General features: G+C 39.9%; 1 protein-coding gene across 5 annotated transcripts in view; it reads right to left on the reverse strand.

Annotated features, from left to right (window-relative positions):
* Positions 1–23,522, reverse strand: part of EEA1 (early endosome antigen 1) — a 66,494-nt gene extending 42,972 nt beyond the window's left edge. For 2 of the 5 annotated variants that reach the window (XM_068190371.1, XM_068190370.1), the window contains exons 1-4: positions 23,366–23,521; positions 15,377–15,469; positions 12,695–12,817; positions 2,400–2,527 (exon numbers count right to left, since the gene is read on the reverse strand). In XM_068190371.1, coding sequence (XP_068046472.1) covers positions 2,400–2,527; positions 12,695–12,817; positions 15,377–15,469; positions 23,366–23,389 — 368 coding nt within the window. In that variant the 5' untranslated portion in view covers positions 23,390–23,521. Of the gene's footprint in view, positions 1–2,399; positions 2,528–7,015; positions 7,155–12,694; positions 12,818–15,376; positions 15,470–23,365 lie in introns of those variants that run through there. The other 3 variants (XM_068190374.1, XM_068190372.1, XM_068190373.1) reach the window with 3 other exon arrangements.
* Between the last annotated feature and the right edge of the window lie 635 nt (positions 23,523–24,157).

Consider the following 24,157-nt stretch of genomic DNA (forward strand, 5'->3'; position numbering starts at 1 on the left):
TCTTCACAACAGATTGAAGGGTTTGAGTTGTATAAAGCAAGTTTGTAGTAGAGGGGAAAGCGGAGGGGAGGAGAATGGAATCAGTTTGTTATTTAAGGAGCCTTCTACAGCCTTGATATCCCCAACAAAATTTTGCTCAACCATTCTAAAATGAAACCTGAATTTAGTTTAACCAGTGGAAAATGCATGGAGGAGGGGGGATGGGGGGGGGGTCTGGAGGGATTCGTGTAAGGGATCACTACAGGCACTGTAACTTTGCTTTTCTTCCCATCAGCCAAATCCTCACCCCATCTCCTTTTTTTGCTAGCACTGTGAGTATCCTTTCCTCCTCTCAACACATCTGAGCCTACCAACTGGAAAATCCTTAGTGCCTTTTCATTATGGTCCACTTGGTTTCCCACTTGTAAAGCCAGTGTCTCCACCCTAGTACTGAGTACTGATGGCCTTGCTGAATCACACTGAAGGGAGCTATACGATTTACTCTTGGAACTCATTCATCATAGTTTACTGGGGAGTGAGAGGAAGAGGAAACTGTAATCCCCAGTACTTAACTTGTCCTGTTTACTACAGAGGGAATTTCACCTCCCAATCTTGGTCCTAAGAATTGCACATAAGCTTCACACATGGAGAGCAAGTGGAGTGGCTCCCTGCTGCAGGCTGCAATATTTCTTTAATATGGAATTCCAAGGCTTGGAAAAACATATTTATGTTGAATGAGAGTTTTCTCAAGCAAGCACACAAATTAGTAGCATTAAGGAATGCCATACTAATAGGAAAATATAGCTCATGTGTTACACAATGGCTCTCACCAGACTCCCTTTATTCCATCTAAACTCCCTGACCTCGTCCACTTTTTCAATTATGTGAGAGAAAACAAAACTAGTTGTCCTTAAACTGTCATGAGCCAGGGAAAAATAACTAAATTTCACCAGTCAACATCTGGCTGGCTTTGGAAATTTGCAGTCATAAAAATAAGTATTTCATAAGCTATATAAACAATATAGTTATGACCAATAATTTTCCCACGTGAATGCTATTATCCTACAAAAGTACCACTTCAGGTCAAAGTTGAACTACTCCAAAAAGACTTAAATCAGGCATGAAAAGAATATTCATTATTGAATAAATATGTATATCAGAAGCCCAATATGACTTCACTAGTACTCTATCACTTTATCCTGTATAAAGCCCCAATTTTGATTTCTTTTGATACAACAGCTGAGAGAGAAGGCAGCTTTCCACAAGGAAGGATTCATCCAAGACCTCTGCTAATGCTGGCTCCTACTGGCTTGCCAGCTTTGCTCACTACTGGGGAGATAGAGATCTGCATTTGGGTAACAACTGAAACATGCTATCTTACACACTCTTTGGTCACTGAAGAGCCATGCTCTCTTGAGCTAGTTACATAAATATATGTATGTCTTTCAATTTAATTTTTTGTCATTTGAGGCCATATTTCTACTTGTGACAAAACATTTGAACTGTTTACTTCCCAGGATCAGCAGAAGCCACAGGATCACGTGCTGTGTCTTTGTGCTGCTCACTCTGACTCTCCTGTGTACAAACCAAGGGAGTATGGGGGAGTGTGACAAAACAGCAGTATGGACTGCTATTTACAGCAGCACAAAACAAGCACTGAACTGAAAAAGAATTAGCAGGAAGCAAGGGGAAACCTATGTAAATTTTACCCCCAAGAAAAACCTTCCCAAATCAATTCAGACTACTAAGTTAAACATTTCTAGAGAATGTTTCACATTATCAGTTCCTGCTACATACCACTGCTCTCAAAAATGGAACAACCTGATAATCTTCCTAGGGATGTATTTAATAATACAGTTTAGACAAAAAAAATTTAAATAAACTAGTTAAGATTTCTGAAGATCAGCAGAGATTTACTGAAACACAGAAGGAGAATTACTGGCACACATAGAAACTTCTCAGATTTGCAAATAACTAGGTAATAAGGGAAGCTATTTAGGCAAACACAGATATTGTAATTACCCAGTAAGTACCCTAATTAACTAGGGACAAAACTGGGTTTCTTCTCTATCTTTAGGGTTGTCCTCTCCACTCTCCAATGATGATATTTCAGCTTTATGTTAGAAACCCATATTTGTTCTGCCACACTTGTAAAAATCATTCTGGTCTGTAATGCTGCATTGTCTACTGAATCAGAAACAGGTGGCTTAATATCATAAACACATGTATCTGATTTTCACTTACTGTCAGGTCAGTATCAGACAACATAAGTTACAAGCTGCATTTTAATTCTAGTTGGAAATGGGACCTGAACATTTAAATACTTGACTGCATAAGTTCAAATTAATAAGACCTTCAGCGTAACTAGAAGCAGCTCAACACTGGCACAAAAGCACATGCACAAAGGAGTTCTGTTTTACCTTTCCAGTGACAGATGACCTTCCCCTCCGTGAGTTGAATCAATGCCAGAATTATGAACTGCTTCATAGTGCTTGAACAGCTCCTCCGCTGATCCATGAGACTTCATACAGAGAGGACAAATAAAGCCCTATTACAAAAAGGAAAAACAAACAAACAAAAATATGAAATATGTTTCTTTTCCATCTTATTTTTATACAGAATGGTAAATTTTGTTTAAACATTTAAGAAGTAGTAAATGCAATTTTGAAGATTCATACTAATTCTTTCATGCTCTAATAAGAGTTTTTGCAATTAAAATGTTAGAAAATGTCTGCAAAAGGCACATTCCATTATTCAGTGAGTTTTTTCCCCAACAGTATTGCATACTAGCAACAAAATTTTATTTAGCAAAATAAAAAGGACTGTTCTGCAATTTCTTCCCCCCCGCACAACAAAACAATTTCCCATACAACTTTTCATAAAGTCCCATTCTTATTCCAAATACAAGGTAGCATCTGGAGTTTGGTCTTTAAAAAGGAGATATTAAAATCCACTCTAAAGCACAGTTATTAATAAACTGATTATCTCCATATTGAAACAACTGATTTTAATATGGGCCAGACAACTAAGAATCACTTTTTTCCTTTCATATAATTAATTGGTAAATGCCACTCAGATAAATACCACATCAAGAAAATCAGATCTCTACAGCCTTAAGAATCAGAAATCATCCATTTTCTTTCCAGCATATATACTACAAGCTTACCAGAGTGGAAATTTAGCAGATCAATGCCCTCATTCTACCTATTAGCCCACAAATGAAAACAGTGTTATGTTCCTCTTTATGTATCTCTAAACATTTGTGGACTGTTCAAGCTGCCACTTAGCAGAAGTACCATTCACCTAATTTTTCACAGTTTATTGCATCTGGTGTTGACTGCTGGACTACACACTGGCTCCTAACTCATGTGGTTATCATGCCAACTCTGAGCCCAACTCCAATCCACACTTCAGCCCATAACAGTAGCTACACTGAGACACCCCCAGAGTAAGAGCTAAAAGCCTCCCTGTAATTCCTGTAATTCAAGCAGTGCAAAAGGGACATCATGTAAGTGGGATGCCTAACTTTTTTAAGGCCCCTGTCCCTTTAATTCATTTCAAATATGCATTTTTACATTTATATGTTATCCTTAGGTTTCTTATGCCACTACAAACTGTGGTGTACTCCAACATTAAACCAAGGCTCTCCAGTATCCAAGATGAGAGCACTCCTCTAAATGGGATTATCACACTTCAACTAGCACAGGCTCACATACCAGTTATGAAGGACACATGAAGACTTTTGACACTTTTCTGCTCTTAACTTTGCATCTGGATGCTAATAGATTTAAATATTAGGGCAAAGTGAACATAATGAATGTGTATGTTGATAACCACAAATAGCACTCATTTATTAATTTGCTATTCACAGTATTTTGTTTCACAAGTCACTAAGTATTCAACAACATTTACATGGTTTTAACCCAGGAAAACTACCATGTTCAGCTACTCAAATGTAGCCAAAGCTATAAACAGAGCCTTCATAACTTCTATTATTTATTTAGTGTTTCAGAAATTAATTACTAAATACAGTTGCTTGTCAAGTCCACCACATATCATATAGAAAACTAATTTTGTCACAACTATACCAAACAAAAAAGAGTACTCTTTCCTAAGCAGGAAACAGGCATCCAACCTTAACAACCATTTATTTATTTGCAGAGTTGATCAGCACATTTTCACTCCAGATCAAACCAAGTTAACTAATATGTAAGTATAGTACAGAAAATTTGTTCAGCTACTAGGTTCCCAGTAATGTTTATCTGATACAATTAGCATAGGGTGCCAGTGAGAGTCACTCTGAGTGCAAGAACCAGAGGTAGTTGCCTGGCACACAGCAAATGGCAATGAACTATAGGGGGTCACAAAATATAGGAGTGAGTTTTTTCCTAGTAAGCTTTATACAGAAAGAAGTCAATTTCATAGAGTGACAGTGCAACAGCATCCTTTTGGGATGAAACTCTACTAAGCAATTCTTAGCGTTGTGTTTAGTTTCCCAGTGATGGGAAGGTCTGCTGTTCATAGAGAAAAGCTGTTCATAGAGAAAAGCATGTGTTCCTCATAGTTCCAGTAAGAGCATCTAGAAAGAATGAGTGCAGAAAATTGCTCTGGCCTCTCCTTCCTTTTGCCCTTTATCTCTTTTCATTTAAACAGCAAAATCTGTTTTTTTGATTGGGTTTTGGTTTTTTTTTTTGTGGTTTTACTGTGCTTGGCTTTTATTCTGTGCAAACAGGAGCCCTAGAGAAGAGGAAAGAATAGATTACATGTGCAATTAGCCCAGGGGGACAGCAATCGTTCATCTCAATTATTGGGCAAAGCCAGCCAAGATCTCCCAGGCAAGCAGGGAGGAAGATTTGAAGGCAAGGTCCACAAAGACAAGGGGCCAGAGGCAGAGCAGAGCTGCCGAGCAAAGGGAATGTGCCACAGTTGTGAGCCTCCAGGGTGGATGGGAGCTCTGGGGAGGCAGGCATACTGTCATTGGCAGAGAGAGGAAACATGGACAAAACCTCCTCCTCTTCTTTTTAGAAACTGCCTTCCTCTCACACAAGAAGGGATAAAGTGAGCATCACCCACCAGTCTCAGGCTCTCCACCAGCACTGTCATGATTGTGCTTGGCCTCAGTTTTGGGGGACCTGGAACTGCTGGAGTCAGCTCTCACATGCACCCTTACTCTAAGGCAGCTTTTGCTGGAGGTCTGACATACAGGCTATAACAGAGTGAGCCGTCATCCTCTGGCAACAAGGTGCCCTTGCCATGGGAAATGTCATCTTTCCTGTACAGAGGTGGGCAGGAACACCAGCTCCTACAGATACAAGCAACTACCACTCATACATCAGAGCCTCAAACTGCATGAACCCAGGAACCAGCTGCACCTCACAGACTGATAATATCCAATGTCAACTCTGATGTTAGCAGCACTAATTCAGTTGTCTTTACAGTAGGAAAATTAGAATCATCAGGATCCTTCTGGAAGCAGGCAGTAACAGGTAGAAGTGTATAAGTTTCCTGGATCAGTAACTATCAGCCCCAGTGACAATTTTGTTTGGGAAACTGGGTTGGTAGATCACTAATTTTATCTCTTAAAAAAATTAAAATTAAATACAGCCAAATAAAAAATATCTCTCAGTATCATCTTGAGATTAACTTTGTAAATACGTTCAAAAGTGTATTTTACTATTCTAAAGACAAAGTATATTTTACTTCAGAATAGTAAAACACACTTTTTTTTGCAGATGCCTGCCAGTTTCACAGAAAACAAAAAATAAACCACAACAACTGCATGCACTAGTTTTTATCAGGAAAAGGTTCTTGAGATCACCACAGAATTTCTGAAGCCATGCACAGAAAGAACAATTTTTTTAAAAAGGTATTCAAACCAAACCCCAGTATACATGCACAAACAACCAACTAGGAGACAGCACACAATTTACAGCTCAAAACAGTCCCTGACCCAATAGTCCAGGCACTCCAACGAGAATGAGTGAGACACTAAACTTCAAATCCCAATTTTCTGATCCCAAGGGAAACATTCTTCTTTCAGGAGGCCCATGAGCCATGCCAAGCATCAAGCACCACCAGAGTACCATGCTGTTTGCAGCAGGACAGGCCTTCCTCAGTGCAAAGATTCCAAAACACATGGGTTTCACTCACAACAGAACAGAAACTGCTACATAGAAGTTTTGTAGGAAAGCATCTTGCCTCAGCTTGAGTTATAATGCCAAATTTCACTGAAGATCTCAGACTTCTAGAAAGCACTAGAAGATTTTTTTACTTACCTTTCTCAAGATAGACTTACAAATAAGCCCAAAGAACAAAAAACTACTTATCTCCTCTAATAGTTGAGGTTTATTTTCAGGCTTGATAAAGTTAAGCTTCTAAGTGCTCTATCTCCTTAAAGGCATTCAAGGTAAATTATTTCTTTCTGGTAACATTAGTATTTGTATGAATCATTAAGACAGCATTCTTTGGGAAGTATGCCAGGATACTAAAAGGAACACTAGAAGGAAAATCTCACTACAAAAACTAGCATGGGTTTTGGGAGTTTTTTGTACTAAAATAATTTACAGAGCTATTAACTATTGGAAGAACTTTGGCCAAGAACACTGAAACACAGTGCCCAGCAAAAGCAGGGCACAGACCCACAGGCAGACAAGCACACAACCAGATCAACTGCAGGCTACCATAGAGTCCTCCTAATCCTCACATAAACTATTTGCAGTTTAAAATCATGTAACAGGAAAATGAATGTGTACAACTGAAGGGCTTCTGGGTTTCTGTCTTCTCCTTATATTACTCTGTAGGACTAGGGGTGATGGGGTTGGCTGTGTAAAGAAGTATTTTGAAAATTTCAGCCTTTTCAGAATATTGTCTTACTTTTAATGATTTTTTTTTCATCAGCTGAAGGCTCCCAACTGACATTTAAAAAAACCCAACATTAACATGTAGATTACTACTCCCTAGTCACTACCAATGCAGAGCTATTCAACACAGTAAACAGAGCAAGAAACTAGTCACCTGACTGAACAGATGTGTATACCTTAAGCAGGGTCAGCATAACAACTCCCAGGGCTCCATCATCAGTAACTGGAACCTCAGACACCTACATATAGATGTATTCAATCTCTCTTCTTCTGCCAACTGCTCTCCTTTTGCCCTGAGCTTTAATGAGATGGTCTTTTAGAGCTAATATGAAATCTTGCCTTAATTAGTTAATCAGTGAGAGCACAGCTTACTCTAAAGTTCCTTTTTCACAAATTAAAGCTGGAGGACAATTGAAGGACAGTCCCATGGGCAAAACAGTTTTTACAGGATAGAATTCAGATGTGCTCAGGTCCTTAGAATCCAAGAAAGTTGGAATGTTTTTAAGTTTTAAAGCCACCGCCATAACAACTCAGCTTCCGTTGCACCTTCTAGCAGTATCTGATTATAGTGTAGTCAATCCATTTTAATACTACATAGAATTAAATAAGTGGTCCCATTTAGGATGCTATGGTTGCTGATGATCTACAGCTGTGTGTGGTTGAGAGCCACGTAGCACAAATAGCTTGATATAGCACAGAGCTGCATTTACTGATACAAACAAAGCTTCTGCAACATCCTGTATTTTTATTCCAGCACTCCCATCATAAGTCAAGCTTAGAGAACCATGTAACTTTACTGCTTCACTGTTTTCCATTCTTGGAAATTATTTAAGAACTTTGGTAAACAAAATTTAATTATTTAAAATAAATTGTGGTAAACAAGAAAAAAAAAATATCCTCAACCCCACAACCCCAACGAACCATTTCAGGATAACTGACACTTTACCATAATGAAAACATTCATGACTATTCTACTATATACATGCTATAGGACACCTTAGCCCAAACCAAAAACCAGGATGCACTTTAACATGCTTGGCATTCAAATGACTAGGCTTTAAGTTTACATAGATTTGAGTATCTAAGTTTCACCACTGACCTTCCAGAAATACCAGGCCAGCACTCCCAGCTACAGCCTGTTTCCAGTGAGCTGCATGAACAAAAAGCCAATAGCAGTGATTGAAGCCCAGGGCTGTAACACCTTCTGGCCATGACCTATGTTTGCCCATGTCTCAGAACCCAGACTTACATTAGCAATTCTCACGCAGCTGTACTGGTACAATAAGCTGTATGCTGTGAATAGACTCCAGCATGTTTAGAAAACTGAAAGTAAGCTCACCATTAATGTTTCTTCCACTGCAGGTGAACCTCTAAAATTTTCCTCAATACAAGATACACATCTTCACCAGCACTCAAACAGTAAGTCCAAGCTAAAACCCAGATATTCTCCAGTTACACAGTGATTCAAAGTCTGAAACATTTTACATGATGGAAGATCAGAAACTATGTATTTAGGGCCAGTGGAGAGAAAGGTAAGTGATATTTCAGAGCTGAAAGAGGTATCAAGTAGTTCTAGATAGTATTTTCCAAATATATATCAAAGCAATTAGCTGAATCCTCAGGAAGTTCTCAGAAGCAGATTAAACAGTCTGCCTAGACAGCAAGGGCAAGACTACATTTCATAATTTATTTCAGAAGGCTTACATATTGATTTTAAAAATCATGACATATTTTAAGTTAAAGAATAAATAAATAAATTAGGTCACTCTTTATATATATTTCTAAAAAGAAAATACAGTTGACATTTTTCATTCTTCAAGTCTTTCACCAGATAAAACCCTTTCCTCTGTGTTTATGTAAACAGTAAGATGACAGTGGCTTTCTCAGATAACATCTTCATTTAATCATTAGAAAAGCAGGTAAAAAGGTCATGTTGAGTATAATTAAGACCTGCAGTCCATTTCAATTTTAAGTATTTAAATTTCTGGACAAAGAGAACAAAGATGTATTTATATAGTATTTTATACCAGAATGTAGAATTGATTTCTTCCTAGAAAAGAAGCTGGATTCTTCCTGAGAAGAATAGAACCAACAAAATTTCTAGCTCATTTGTCTTATGTTTTTACTGCTATTGATGAGTAAGACTAAAATTGTGTCATAACCTACAAGAGTACAACTTTGTCATCAGTTAGAAATTCTAATCTGGTGGGATCTCTGTTTCTTAAAGAAAAGTCATATTCCATGGTCAAGTCAAATCAAATCAGTATCTCTAATTCTGCATTCTCTTATTACTGTTCAGATGTTGAAGGAAGTTAATATACTAATGCAACTCAATCAATAATTTTTGTTCCTGTGCAAAGCAGGCAAGTACTGTTGAGGTGAAAACAGACACCAAACCTGATCTGAGAATCAACTGAAAGAGAATAAAATATCAGCTTTAAAGCATTGACATGATGTTCTGTGCAGTAACAGCCTGCAACATTCCAAGGGCATGCATAGAAACAGAAGATTCAATCAATTGCATCTACAATAAGAGACAATTAGGGGGAATAAACATAAAGAATGTGGTCTTTTTAAAGACTGACTTAAAAAACACACATTTTTGCACAACTACTATGCCCATTTACAATCTCTGTAACTCTGCTATGAAAAGCCTATTCAGAAAGCATCAAGGTCATATCTTGCCTGTATTAGCCAAGAAACAGATTCCTACCAAATGTCTGGAAATTTATTAAGACTACCCAAAAGAACTGTCTGAAAATTGTCTTAGATTTAGCCCAATGGTGGATAAGACAACAGATATTTACAGCCACTATATTCTAAATGCTGCAGGGGTATCATTCAGTGGTTGCTTCAGATGCCTCAGATAAAACAGGACAGGAGGTCTCAAACTATGCCTCAGTACTGACTCACTGTTTAGATGTTCTGAACATCCAACAGAGACTGTCAGGAAATGCAGGACACAGTTTAGAAATGTATCATTCCTTCCAAAGAAAAGAAAACAAACTAGAAGCCGCCACACAGCTTTTGTTAGTGACACCACTGTATACATGAGAGATGGGAAACAATGTCTGGGACCTTTCCGATGTGTGTGACTTTCATACTGTTTCATACAGTATTTGTATGGTTAAGTTGGCTATACATGGACAGATATTTGCCAACATTTTCGTGGTTACTCCTGCAGCTGAATAGGCTCTTGTAATTTAAAGCAAGGCTTCACACCTTGGGGGGCAGGGGAAGTATTACACTGACATTTTCACCAGTTATCATAGGTTTCAACCCCTAGTTTGAAAAAGAGGGCTGCAGAGAGCTGTTCAAGAAGATGGCCATAAACCAGGCTATAGGCGAGTGGCAAGAAACCTTTTCCACAACAGGACACTGCAGGTGTGAATGCTTGTTACTGAAAAACATACACCAACTCTCACTGCATGGAGGACAGAGAGGAAGGAAATGCAAGGAGAACAGAGGGGCACTTGCTAAAATTTTCATCAGCTGATAGGTGTATCAGTGGAAGGAGGGCTAGCAAAGAAACTACAAGTAAAATCGAAAGCAAGGTACCAAGGCTTTTGTTAACCGAGTAACAATTTTTCAGGTCTAACAAAGTGCAACTAAACACTGGCCTTGCAACACATCCTATCTCCTTTAAGGAGAATTCACTAGCAAAAATCCTGAACTCACAAGCTTCTTCAGCACTGTTTCAAACAAAAGGTATTTGAACTCTTCCCAGTACTATATACTATCCACAGTACTGACCACAAGCAATACCACTAAACATTAACAGATTAAATAAGGCAAACTGAGCAATGTTTCATATGTCTGCTACGTAAGATGACACTGATGACATTTTATCATTGTTATAATGCTGTCCCAGAAACAACAGAGATTGAATAAGGTGTGACAGAGCCTGGCTTTGTTGCTTTTTCAATGTGTTTGCTATAAATGCAAACTATTCTTTTCCATCAGCAAACAATCAGCTTGCTTAGTGACTTCTCAGTAGTCAAACACGTTAAACTTTTCATACTAGTATTGACTATAGTTATTAACAGAACTTCCCACTTTTTCAGTGCTTCTAGACTTTCTCATATAATAAAAGATCAAACTGAAAAAAAAAACCCCACACATATATTTGCCTTCTTTGTTTCTCACCTCTTACAGATATTTACTGAACCAGAGTACAAAGAAACACAGCTTTAGCAACAGGAAACAGCAACAGCTAGAAACAAGTGAATTAGTATTTCAAGTGCTACACTCAATACATAGGTTTATCAAGTTAAAAGCTGTAATCAGCTCTTAACAAGTGAAAAGTACTGACCAAGGAAATGACAAAAAGTCAGTGGAAAAACAAAAAGTCAAAGTGGACAAAAACCGTGCAGCCAACACCATAAAATATGCTAAGCAAAAACAGCTTAAGTAAAACAGTAACTTCTTCAGGTAATCAAACCGCCTCTGATGGCTCACATGCCACAACCTACTGATACCATCACATCAGGAATGCCACAGCTTATTCAAGTACAGCACTTGCATCGTGGCCAGATAATAAAGAAAATAAGAAGTTGACTTGACCACAACAGAGCACTACTGACAGCCTCTGCTTCAACAAGAGGCAGTGAGGATTCCATCAAAAGCCATACTCAAGTTACCCTGGCTCTGAGGAGCTCCCACGCCACTTCAAGACAGCAGCACAGGTCAGTCTTGCCACAGATTTTTCTCACTTTATCAGGTGACACTTCACACTCAGTATGACATCTCAAATTGTCTCTAGAATAATCAATGTATTAATTCTTTCCATCATTTTTGGGAATAATATCCAACAATTTGAAGTTTTCCCATCAAAAACACACTGTAAATACGTATCAAGTATAAGGAAGGAAAAAGGCACTACCTAGCAAATATAACAACAAACCCAATAAAATCACATCACACACACATCCTAGAATAAACACTTAGATTTCAAAACTCATCAAAAGTAAGGTTGGCAGAAACAATGTAAAACTTCATCTCTATACAAATCCATTTAGTGCACAGCAAACTGCCTACCCCCAGAAATCCAATATACTCTCTCAAGGTTTGCAGCAAAAAGAATCAGATAGCCTTGTGCAGTTGGAGGCTGCTAACTTCCAAAATCTAAATTCTTCTAGTTGTGGAACAAAAACCATGCATTTTGTTTTAAGTGTGTAGCTTTTCACTGCACAACTGGAAGAATTTATAAATGCACTACAATTTATATCTACTAACTGAAACACCCTTTGCATTTTATTGGGGGTATAAAAAATCCAGCAAGATTATCTATTAAAAATTTGTTTTTCTAATTATTTTTATAATGTTGCTGCAATACATAAGCTCTTAAACATGTTCAAAAAGAGACGTTTCTGAGTTTTTTATATTACCACCCTCTGTTCTCTTTTACCCAATGTATCTATCTTGCACTAGAAATTGCTTTTAAAAGAAGTTATCTAATCAGACCTCAAAACATTTCTTTTCAGAAAGGATGTGCCTGATCCAACACTATGTTTATCACGATACTGAGTCTGATGTGAAGACAATCAAATAAGGAAACAGTCTTTTTTATAAGAAAATCAAGCAAAAGCTGTTGTAAAAGAAAAGTGTATATATCAGTGACTGCAAGTCTTCCAATACTGCAAATGTTTCATGACACAGACAACTGCAAACCAGAAGACTAGACATGAATTAATTCTTTTGCTGAATGTATACTTTGGAATCATGCATATGAGATCAAATTGTGTTTAAGCAAGGAATCAAAAGAAACAATTTAAAAGGCTGACACCAGAAAAATATGCAGTTCATTTAAAGCAGCCCATCACCAAAGCTATTTAAACAAAATAAACAAGACCCACAGTAATGGCTGGGAGGTCACGAAGCTCCTTTCTTCCTTCTGTCCCAGTGTGTTCACTCTGGTAATGTTCAGACAGATCAGTAGGAGTTACACACACTTTCATACAAAATGGACAGATGAAGCCCTGTGAAATGTATATTTGTTTTTAAGAAACTAATAAAGACAAAAAAATGCAGATCTGGAATCAAAAGTTTGAATTCTTATGCTGAAAGCTCTCTACAATCACCAAAAGCAAAGTCTGTTTTCCTTTTGGAGAGAGAACTTTTACAAACCATAGCAATACCATAGAGAAAGCAAGAAGGAAGAGTTATTAAGGACATGAAAAGAAATAAATCTAAAGTATGCCTTAAAAACTAGAACCATGCAGCATACTACTATGTGTTTTCCTTACACTCTTGGTGCCCCTTTCATGTGACAGAGGAACAAACTGCATAAAAAATCATGAACAGAGTATTACAAGGCATTACATCACATCCATCACAAGGTTTCCCATAAGGGTGCTCAGATGTTTCAGACAAAGAGGGAGAAGTGGTGCAGTGAGACTGCAGAAATGCCTCTATAAATTAATAAGCAAGTTTGCAACAGCAGCAGCAGGAGAGGCTGAGGCAAACCTGTCTAGTTAACACAGTTAGTTTATACTAAGGAAATCACCACCTCACTGGTAGACTCACTGCAAGCATGGGGTATTTAGCAACCCTATACTGTTGACAGTTGCACTGGGACCTAAGCTGCAAATGTAAGAGAGACTCAAATGTTTCCTCCTTGGGCAGATTGCACTGCGAATAAAAGACATCATTATAGGTCCACCTCTGACCTGAAGTGCCAACATGGTCATAGATGGGATATGAGCAAATTTTTACCTCTTCTTGAGCAGTTTGAGCAGTCTGAATTCAGACTTTCCCACTCCTTCTGTTTCATACTACAATTCTCAAAAATCAGGATTTATTTCAACTAGGCTTGAGGAGAAAGGAAAGATACCAATTTGCACAGATTTCATAATTATTCTCCATTTGAATCTTGCAACAATACAAATTAGAAAATCTAGCTAAGAAACTGCAGTGAAAACAAGTTAATGGACTTCTGACTGCATAATAATGGAGAACCAGATAGGAGTATCATGATAAAACAAACAGCAAACATTCTGCAGAGACCAACTATGGTGCTCCTGAAGAGAAGCTCCAGGAGAGACAAGACCTCATGGAAGCTGTGAGGGAAAAGGAAGGCTAACAGATTCGAGTAGCATTACATGTGAATCTAAAAACCCATCACTGGGTTCAGAGCTCAGTTTCAAACAGACTTTGAAATTCAATGCTAAGGATAATACTCAATGCAAGAAATGATGGAATTATGGACAACTAAAAGATACTTTTTTATGTAACACATGCATATCAAGAGTGAGAAGGCAACCTTTGGTCTGATCCAGTTTCAACTCAGTAGAAAGAACAGCCAATGGGGCAATAGTGCAGCTATTGCCACCACACTGAAAGCTCATCCCATGTCAAGAAAATACCGCTCCATTAGTGCTGAGGGACCTTATGGCACCCACAAGGCCTACAGTCAGCAATGTTGCACTCATGTTAAAAGAACTATATCATTTTAACCAAACTTTAGAAAGAAGGAATCGTCTCATTGCATGTTTTTATGCCTTAATCAACTACAAAAATAATAAGATTTTAGTCTACAATTTAAGAATATTTATTTGCTTCAGGGATTGTTAAATATGCACACAAAACAGATTAGGTCTCAAAAACGTGTGACATGTAGAACATGCAGCAAAATATTAAGGAATGTCTGATTACATTGACTGCAATAAGGCTTTAAGAAAGAAGAAATAAGCAGATGCACAGACAAGATTTTAAACAGCACAGTGAAAGTTTCTCTTATCTTGTATCACACACAGGAGTGAATATTTTAATCATCACACACTTTATTTACTGTAAGAAAGGGTACTTAGCTCCATTTAATATTGTAATAGGGTAATTAGCCCTGCACTGTATATGTATGTTAAGCTCAAAACATTTTCAAGATAGGTAATCAGGCTACATTAGCACAAACGAGCTTCAACAGCCAATGAAGTCAGTTTGTGTTTTTCAGAGTTAATGTCAGACAACAGTGTAAATACAAAGACATTAAAATATGGTACTGCAGCAAGAACAACAACTTATTCTGCTGATTAAGTATGGCATACAGCACATGAAACACTGATAGGATTTACACTCCAAATATATTTATGTACCAAATAAAACCCAATATATTTGATACTTCACATGAAGGAAGAGGTTTCCAGTATGCATTGTAGCTTAGCAAAAGCAAGGTGAAACTGAAGTACAAGCATGATAAAATGTCAATCCTTGTTTTTTGCAGCTCTCATGAAAGATTTATTAACAAGGAGTCTTAAGCTTACATCTCATTGCTTTTAATTTTAATAATGTGTCTCCTGAACTACAGGAAGAATTGCTTGTGACTATTTGGATAGATAAGCCTAATTAATAGTTATATATAAACATGGCCTAGTCTTCCTTTATTTAAATAAAAAACATTTTTTAGAATATGACATTTGCATGTATTTGTTTAGTACAGCTAATATTTAGGAAGGGCATCAAAAGTTACTCCAACAGCTCCATGGATGAGAGAAACGGCATCCAAGATTTAAGACACCAGTCCCGTGTATGGTGCACAGTACCTCTGAGGAGCCTTCATTGTTCACGTCCACGGCATTTCTGGGTGTGGCAGATGAATCCGAATCTGAACTTTGAGACCCACCTCTACCTGGAGTCTGAAATAGATGGGGAAGACAAAAATGAGAATCTATATTTTAGTACTCAATATATATTTAATAAAGCACAGTACATATCCTATGCAAAGGCCTCTCTTCTACTTGTTGGAATACAGAGGTACTTTCCCTCCACAAGAAATGAACAGGTTGACAAGCAATTATATAATTTTCAGCACAACACTTCAATAAAAGCTTCTCTCCAACACTCTCCATTCATAAAAAAACAAGCAGATACCAGAAGCAAAGACCAGGATTTTAAACCACTTCCTCTCATGAATGCTCACCACAAAACAAAAACTTTGGCTAAACTCTGCCCTTGTATTACTCTCGGTGATGTTAAATTAGGTCGCTATATCCTATAGGAAAACAGAAGAAATTACAATCTAAAAAGTTTCATTAGTAATAAACTACTATCATCCTACTTTCTTGATAACTTTTCTACATTCTGGACAAGCCCTTAAATATACGAAAGACTGAAAACTAAAATTTGAGAACCCAGCCAATTCAACAAGCACACAAGCAGGTACACTGTCTTGATTGGAAAAAAAAAATAATCAAGCCTGTGGTAAAGTTAAAACATGCTAATCAGTAAGACAACCTATAAAGATATACTCCTATGAATATGCTGAAAATCAAAACAACAGTAGTAATTTGAAACTACAGATTTAGATAAAATAAGCAAATAAACTTTAAATACTGTATGATTCAAAATCTGGGTAGATGGACTGTATCTTATAATCCTTATTTAACTATAACTTTGATTTAAATTTAACTTCTCTTACTCATTTCCAGAATGTCACTGCTTAACTGATGGCAGAAGAGTAAGCATTCTCAAAAGAAGCATCATTAAAAAATTATCTCAATATGTATATGCAATCCTAGTTTCGACAAAGAACAAAAAGTTCATTATCTAGCTCCAGTATGACAATCTCAAATGGGATAAAGTAACACTACTGCTGTGTATTGGCCCATCTGGAAATATTTGTAATGCTCTAAAGGATTTTATATTTTAATATAAGAGGATAAAGAATTTAAATATATAGATTGAAATCTACAGAGAGAGGGACAGAATTTTAGTTTCTTGATCTTGGGGCCTCCAAAATCTTATCTGGAAAAGAATTTTCTTGCTCAAATAGACCCTTTTTTGAAGACAAATCAGTTATATAACCGCTTATAAGATATCTGCAGCACATATGATTCCCATTCTTTGAATATTAAGTATATTTTCCTGCCTTGTTTTTAAAAGAATGTTCTATTTTCAACTTTCATTGATAACAAAGATAACAAAGATAACAGCCTTTTACTATTTATCAAATCTAAAAAATATGTCATCAATAGGTCACATTTACTGATTAAGGACTTAATTCCCAATGAAATACATTTCAGTTTTGGAAAGGCTCTGAAGACTGGCCAAAGGGAAGTGAGGAGAGAAGCACTAAGCTATGGGGACTGGTGACAGTAAGAGAAGACAACCAACTCTCCTTATTCCAGCCTTCTCTGAAATCATGAGTTAAGTGACCAACATACTCTGGGTTTCCTACTCCATGCCTTTTTCACTCTAGCTGTATTGTATTTCTAAAGAAAATATGAACACCATTTCCTTATAGCACAGCATACAAAAGGAATAGGCAAGGCCATGCAAGCTCTGCAAGTTAATAATAGGAGAGGCAAAAAAGGGGGTAAGCAGAGATACTATACACATGCAAAATATGTCCAAGTGAAGGCATTGGTACTTCTTCCCAGGTTTACTGATACAAACACTAAACAAGGTACATCCCAGCATGGACCACAGGTGCACACTCTTCATGTTTCCACATGACATCAAACTGGGAGGTCCAGTTGATACACTCAAGGGCAGGGCTACCACTCAGAGGGACCCAGAAATGCCAGAAGAAACAGGCTAAGGGGAACCCTGTGCAATTCAACAGGGACAAATGCAGAGTCCTGTACCAGGGAAGGAAAACTCCTGGCAGTAACAGAGGTTTCTCTGCTGAAAAGGACTAAGGCCTTGTGTCAGCCAGCCAGCTGAACAGGAGCCTGCAGTGTGCTCTGTCTGCAGAGGTGGCTGCCAGAAGCCTGGATTGTGTAAACAAGGAGCCCAGCCAACTGATCGAGGGAAGTGATCATTCCGCACTGGCCAACAGCTAGAGGACCACGTTAAGATACTGCTCTCCCAGTCCAGGAGATAAACTGATATACCAGCATATGTTTAGCAAAAGGCCACCAACACATCTGGGGATGAAGCATCTGACCCATGTGAGAAGCTGAGGGAGCAGGGCTGGCTCAGCCTGGAAGCACAGACAGCTTTGGGAGCACCAAACAGCAGCCACATCACCACTCATGAAGAGGCCATCAAACAGAGGAAGCCAAGCTGCTCTATGCAGCACACAGTGAGAAGACCAGAAACAAAAACTGAAATTAGAGATTCCTATTGATTGTAAAGAACAGCTTTTCCAGTATGAGATAGGCCTGAGCAACTTGCTCTTGACCTCCAAGCTGATCCTGCCCAGTGCTCAGACTAGGGAGCTCCTGAGCTCCCTTACTGCCCCAATTGTTCTGCAGCATTAAGAAGTGCTGCCCACAGATACACACATCCCCCAGGAAAGCTTTGAAATACAAGTTAAATAACTCCATTAATGAACAAGTGAATTGTGTTCCATTGACAGTTAGAAGAATAATATCTAAAACAAATTGTAAGTTGAAGCCAGGTCTCTCAGGAAGACAGGTAAGTTAGAATACTGCATCTAATTTTCAGTGGCACTAAGAGACGGTCCAACTGTGTCTTCAGACAGGCAGCATCTACCTCCACTTTTACAATATATGAACATACCCTTTCAGCATACCTAATGAATCATTTTCTCCCAAAAACAAGAATCTTCTGCAACAATTAATATAAAATTTTCTTCACCTCATATCGTAACTCCTTATACAACACTTCTGTACATTTTTAATTGCCCATCCCATTTCACCCGAGTTGACTCCATTTTGCAATGAGATTTGCATATTTAGTTCTGCTAGTTCTAGCACTACAAATTTGAGATTATTACAACCTCCAGGATGCAAGCTCTTCTGTTATTACTCCACTGTACACTGTTATTACTCCATGGTTGCTTAAAGTACTTGCTTTATGAAACACTTCAGACATGCTCTGATCACACTAATATGCACTGGATGGCATGTCTTATTGCATGCACTGTATAACAGAAACTATTACACAGTACCTGGTAAAATCATTTTAACCTTTCAAAAATCAATGTGTGCTCTTGAAAAGAGAAAGTATAATTCCAAGCTAGATTTAGAAAGCTTAGTACAAATGGTGACATTTACTGGTGAGTGCCATGGGCTGGAAAGAAGAGTAGGAAGGAAAGAGGTCATTAAGTAACTTTCAAGTTATAGTTCATAATCTCCATTTGCAAAATGGATAAGAAAAATTAAATAAAAAATTGGAAGAATGTTAAGAAAGCCAAGATCAAAAATGAAATTAATATATCTTTCAAGATTGTAATGTAATTTAAATATCTTTCACCTACCAAATAAAGAATGGGACATGGCAAATGTCTTTTTTTAATTGATCATTGCATCATCAAACTGGTTCACACAGAGTCATGCTATGCTCATGTACCACTGTGGTATCACATTCCATTAAACAAAAAAGAATCACAAGACATTGAACAATTTGGACTTTGTGATGTATGAAAGGACTCAAAATGATGTTCTTTGTTTTCAGATGGCCTACACAGGGGAGCAAATAAATGACTTACTAACACCAGAGAAAATTTCCACACAGGCTTCTGTACAATTACAAAATTAACATTTGACATCCGAAGGCATACCCAGAGTTGAAAGACTAATGGAAAGTTAGTCTTTGATCCAGCATACTTCTCTCTTAGTTGTCAATTGCATTTGTTTATTTCGCCAAGAAGCCTGTGTTTCTACTGCTAGCCCTACAGTTGTACAAGTAATATGCTAAACTTCATAATGCTGTTCTCTATCTTTTCTCAAAACTGCAACCTAATATAAAGAAACATCATTAACAACAAAAATTATGAAAATGACTGCAGCTTGTTTTCTGAAAAGGAATAGAAAATTATATAATGAATGAGCTGAGTTAATGCTTTAAGATGAGGGAGTATAAATATGGACCACTACCGTGTCATTTTCACACAGTCTTTTATCTGCCTATAGCTACATTCCTTTCAGCCAGAATACTCTATTCAGCAAATTTAAATTCAGAATAAATTAAAACCACTGAAAAAAAATGTAAAGCCTTTAAATGGGAAAAAATACAGACTTAACAGTTTTTCCAGCACAGATTTAAATGCGACTACTAAGGGTACTACTGCAACCATAAAAAGGTCTTGAAGCAACAAACAAAACACAAAAATGAGAAGGTAAGAGGGCCAAAGCCCTTGTTGCCAAAGAACTCTCAGTGCTAGGAACAGGGTATTTTGCCATATAGAACAGAAACACCATTTACTTCTAAAGCAGTATGACGCTACTTTATGACTGTAAAATGAAATTACTCCTGACTTCAGAGGGCATAAAACTTTTCTTTCTCATCATGCCATCAGTTTCACACAAGCACATTTTGTGCCCAGGAAGAGGCACACATTTGACTCTGAGGAGAGGGCAAAGGCACAGCTGCAGTTCAGCATCTATGCAAGTAAATATGCTATCTAGCGAGCCCTGCACTTATAAATGTGAAAAGAAAATTGTAAGTCAGGTATGAGATGCAGTGATTTTAGACAAGACAAGTAAATACCACTGTGCCTGAGCCTGAAGTAAGAGAAAAGGTGACTGTACTACCTGAGCTACAGAAATGCCTGCAAAGCCCCGCTCTCCCCCAGACACCACAACCTCAAGACCAAAAACTCAAGCATTAGTTAGAAATAGAAAGCAATAGAAGAGCACAGAGAGCACCCAAACACAGCACAGTAGCCAACAGTTGTAGACTGTTAAAGACAAATAATGGAGACAAAAACTAATATAAAAGTAGTCACACTGGTCCAATAGATGAGTCGCCTACTAAAAAATCATGAGCAATGGGAAGAAGGCTCAGAAGGAGGTCAAAGTAATCAGTTTTCTACCAGCTGAAAATAAATGCCTCCTCCTTGCAAATACAAGAAATGAGCTCTGCTTTAACAGGCCAGAGGCAACTGCCACTGTCCCACAGTAGATTAACAATGGAGAGACGACACAAGGCCCACAGAGGGCATCAAAGTTGAACACAATAAAGAAAAGACTGCTCTCCAAGCAATCCACTGACAAAAATCAAACTATTTGAGCAGGAAAGGTGTGTCTCAGACATTCCACGCAGATGCCTTTTGGGAAAAACAACCTTTTTCTAGATCAGCATAATGAACAACGCAGGAAACCAGGACGTGGCACCAACGTACAAAAAGGAGTTTTATGGTGCAAACATACAAGACAGGTGTATCCCTGAGATGTCACGTTGAAAACACACATAAAATTTAGAAATTTGTAAAATACTTTAGAAGCTTGTAGGGAAAGGACGTAAAATGAGAAGCTAGTTGAAGATAGCATGGAGATACTAACCTCAAAAACTAAGTAAGTAGTGTTTAGTATATAATACTTTCTACTTTGAAAATATGTCATTCAAAGTCACAGTGAAGATGCTTTTAAAAACAGAAATTACAACTGTCGACAAAATAGAAAGGTGATCAAGGTAGAGAAGTAGTACAAAAAGGAAACATTTGATGTTTTGAAACTTCAGGAATCAGAAACTATAAACAATATCTTTAGCTGTTGTCTTCCTCCTTTGCAGCTTGTCAGCCAGCCTAATAAAGTAATAAAAAATGTAATAAAGAACGTAAATAATGTAATAAAGAATTCCTTTTTCAAAAAACATGCTTTTATAACTCAAGTTATATCGCCATTAATGACTAGCTCTCTGGCTAGAAAGGGTGGCATCACCTATAATTATATAACAAACCAAAGAGATATGCAAGAAGCTCTGCTTCAGTGACAGAAAGGCAGTGGTTTTTTTGCCAGCTATACAAATGATGGACAATAAAAAAGTGAAGAAGAGGTTCCTTATCCTTCAAATGCTGTACATGAAACATGGAAGATATTACTAACTATGTTTTTTATTAAAATATCTGACATAAACCTAAGATTCATTTTTTATACCAAAGTACAGCAGAAGTATTTTACACAGTTTGCCAACCAGAGTGCAAGTCAAAGTGGTCCATGTGTATGAGGTTGTGCATGCAATCACTATTTTTACAAAATGCCTAAAACCCCTATTAATATGAGGTGAATTTTTAAAAGTCTAGTTATTTTCAGCAATTAAAAAGTTTACACCTTCAAAAATTTTGACATTTCTCTATTTAATTTTTAGGCAGGAATAAGTCTGTTTCACCTTTCTTGACAATAAGCTCTCCTGTAATCTCGTAATTTTCGGGAGCAACTGGAGAACAACTATTTGTTCAATCTTTTAGGAAAAGATGTCTGTTTCTCACACAGAAACTTTTGCACTGACTTTAGATGTCTATAAGATGTTTTTAGCTGAATTCATACTTAGGGACAAATATCCTTTGGCACTGTATGAAGCTTTTTCCCCTCTCACAGAAGCCTTCCTTCATGGCCTGGTGTTTCTCAGAATCAATAAACACCCAGTTAACTGCTGCCAATATTTAATTAGGTCCGTACTAAGTTTCCCTGCTTGTTAGCAGGGCTTCCCATTAAGCTTCAGGAAGGAAGTTCTTCCTTGTAAACACACACAAAGCTCCAAATAGACCAAGATCTTCACCTGCTCAGGGTCTATGACCGAAAAATAACCTGAGGTATGTTTTATGCTGAAAAAGTTGGTGGTATGCTTACTTTATTTCCCCTCTCATTCTTGTAGCAACGCTTCTCTGCATGGCAGATAAGGAGAGCAAGCCAGCGTTTCCAATAAAACACTTTCGCAGAGGTGTTACATAGACAGCACGCTTTGGAAGCAACAGCGGATCAAACACGGAGAGAAGCTGGTTTTCCCTCTATCCGTGAGCGCCTCCTGCGTGACACCGACACCGCTCTCTTGCGGTACGGGATCTGGAGCACTGCCTGCCCACCGCCGGCGTGACTCAACCCTTTTGGGTGCATCGCCCTGCCGAGCCCCCGGCCGCACGGAGCCGGGACCACGCCGGCACCTGCCCTGCGCCAGCGCCTCCTGGCAGCTCCCACCCGAGCCGCGGGCCAACAGCACGGCGACCAGCACGGGCGCGGGGATCCGGGCAACCGAGAAGGGTCTCATTAACGAGTGTCACAACTTGGCTTCCCAAGCCCGGCAGAGCTGCCGGAAAAGCCGGTTCCTAAAACACGGGAGGCGGCCGGTCGGTGGCTGCCGGGCTGGCTCTCGGCGTTAAGAGCCTGCTGCCTGCCGGCCCCTGAGGAAATCACCGCGGGTCCCGGCGGCGGCTCTCCTCAGGCCGGGCTTCCCTTTACCCTGCCCTATGCGCGGGCGGCCGCAGCCGCGGCGACAGGAGCAGGCGGCGGGCGGAGACGCCGCCGCGCTACGGAAAGGAGCCACGCCGGCCAGGGCCGTCCCTCGCCCCTCCGACAGGCCCGGCCGCGGGAACCGCCCGCCGCCAGCACCTCCGCCCAGCCCGGGGGACGACACCGCCCCCAGCCGGGACGGCGGTCCTGGCCCGTCCCGTCGGGGCTCGGGCCGTCTCCCAGCGAGAGGGCGGGGGCGGACAAACTCACGGCCTCCGGGGCCGCGACGGCCCTAACCCGTACCCTGCGCCGCAGGACGGGCCGGACAGAGCCGGTGGCTCCGGCTCTGCCGCGGGGAGCGCAGCTCCGAGCCCGGCCGGCACCAGGAAGCGACACCGGGCACGGCACCGGCACGGCACACCGCCCTCGCCGCTGGGGCGGGCCTCGCTGCCTTACCCGCTGCAGAATCCGCCTGAGCATGGTGGTAGAGCGCGGATGCCGTCGGGCGGCCGCGGCCAGGCCGAAGAGAAGCTGCGGGGCCCCGCAGGAGCCCGGTGCGGCCCGCTCGCCCCGTGACAGCCGCCGCGGCCGGGGAGGCAGGGCAGCCGCCGCGCTCCGCCCCGGGGAGGGGCGGGTCCCGCGGGGAAGGGGCTGCGGCCACCGCCACCGCCCGGCCGCGAGGAGCCTGGGAGGCACTAGCGGGTAGAGGTGCGCAGCGCGCCGGGGGCTGCTCCCGGGACGGGATGGGGTCTGTGCCCTGATCGCTCCGCGGGGGCCCGGGCCCGGCTTCTTCTCGCCGCACCGGGCCCAGCGCCGCAGCTCTCGGTCTGTCCCTGCGCTGTACCCGGGGTCTCCGCCGCCCGAGAAGCGTCCGGGCTGCTGAGGGCAGGACGGGGGAAAACGGAGGGCTGCGGTGTCTCTGCCCTTGGCCGTTCTCCCCTCGGGGAGGCTCCCGACAGCTGCGGCATCAATGTGGCATCGGCCGAAAGAAGGAAAAGGACTGTGGTTTGAGCTTGCGGCTGAGGGCTCACGGAAGGAGGCAAAGCGCAAATGCAGCGCCGTGTTACTTTGTTACTCGTGCGGCACGGAAAGTATTGAGAAATGTGCGTCCAGGGAGGATTGTTGAAGCAAACTTGTTAGGATTATTAACCTCAAATTTAATTCTGATGACGCAGCTCCTTGCTTCAAGCCCCCAGCTGAAAAGACGACCTTGTGGTATGAGCCATTAGGTGTTTTTAAAATAGTAGA

The sequence above is a fragment of the Anomalospiza imberbis genome, chromosome 5 (assembly GCF_031753505.1).
Source record: "Anomalospiza imberbis isolate Cuckoo-Finch-1a 21T00152 chromosome 5, ASM3175350v1, whole genome shotgun sequence".
NCBI lineage: Eukaryota > Metazoa > Chordata > Aves > Passeriformes > Viduidae > Anomalospiza > Anomalospiza imberbis.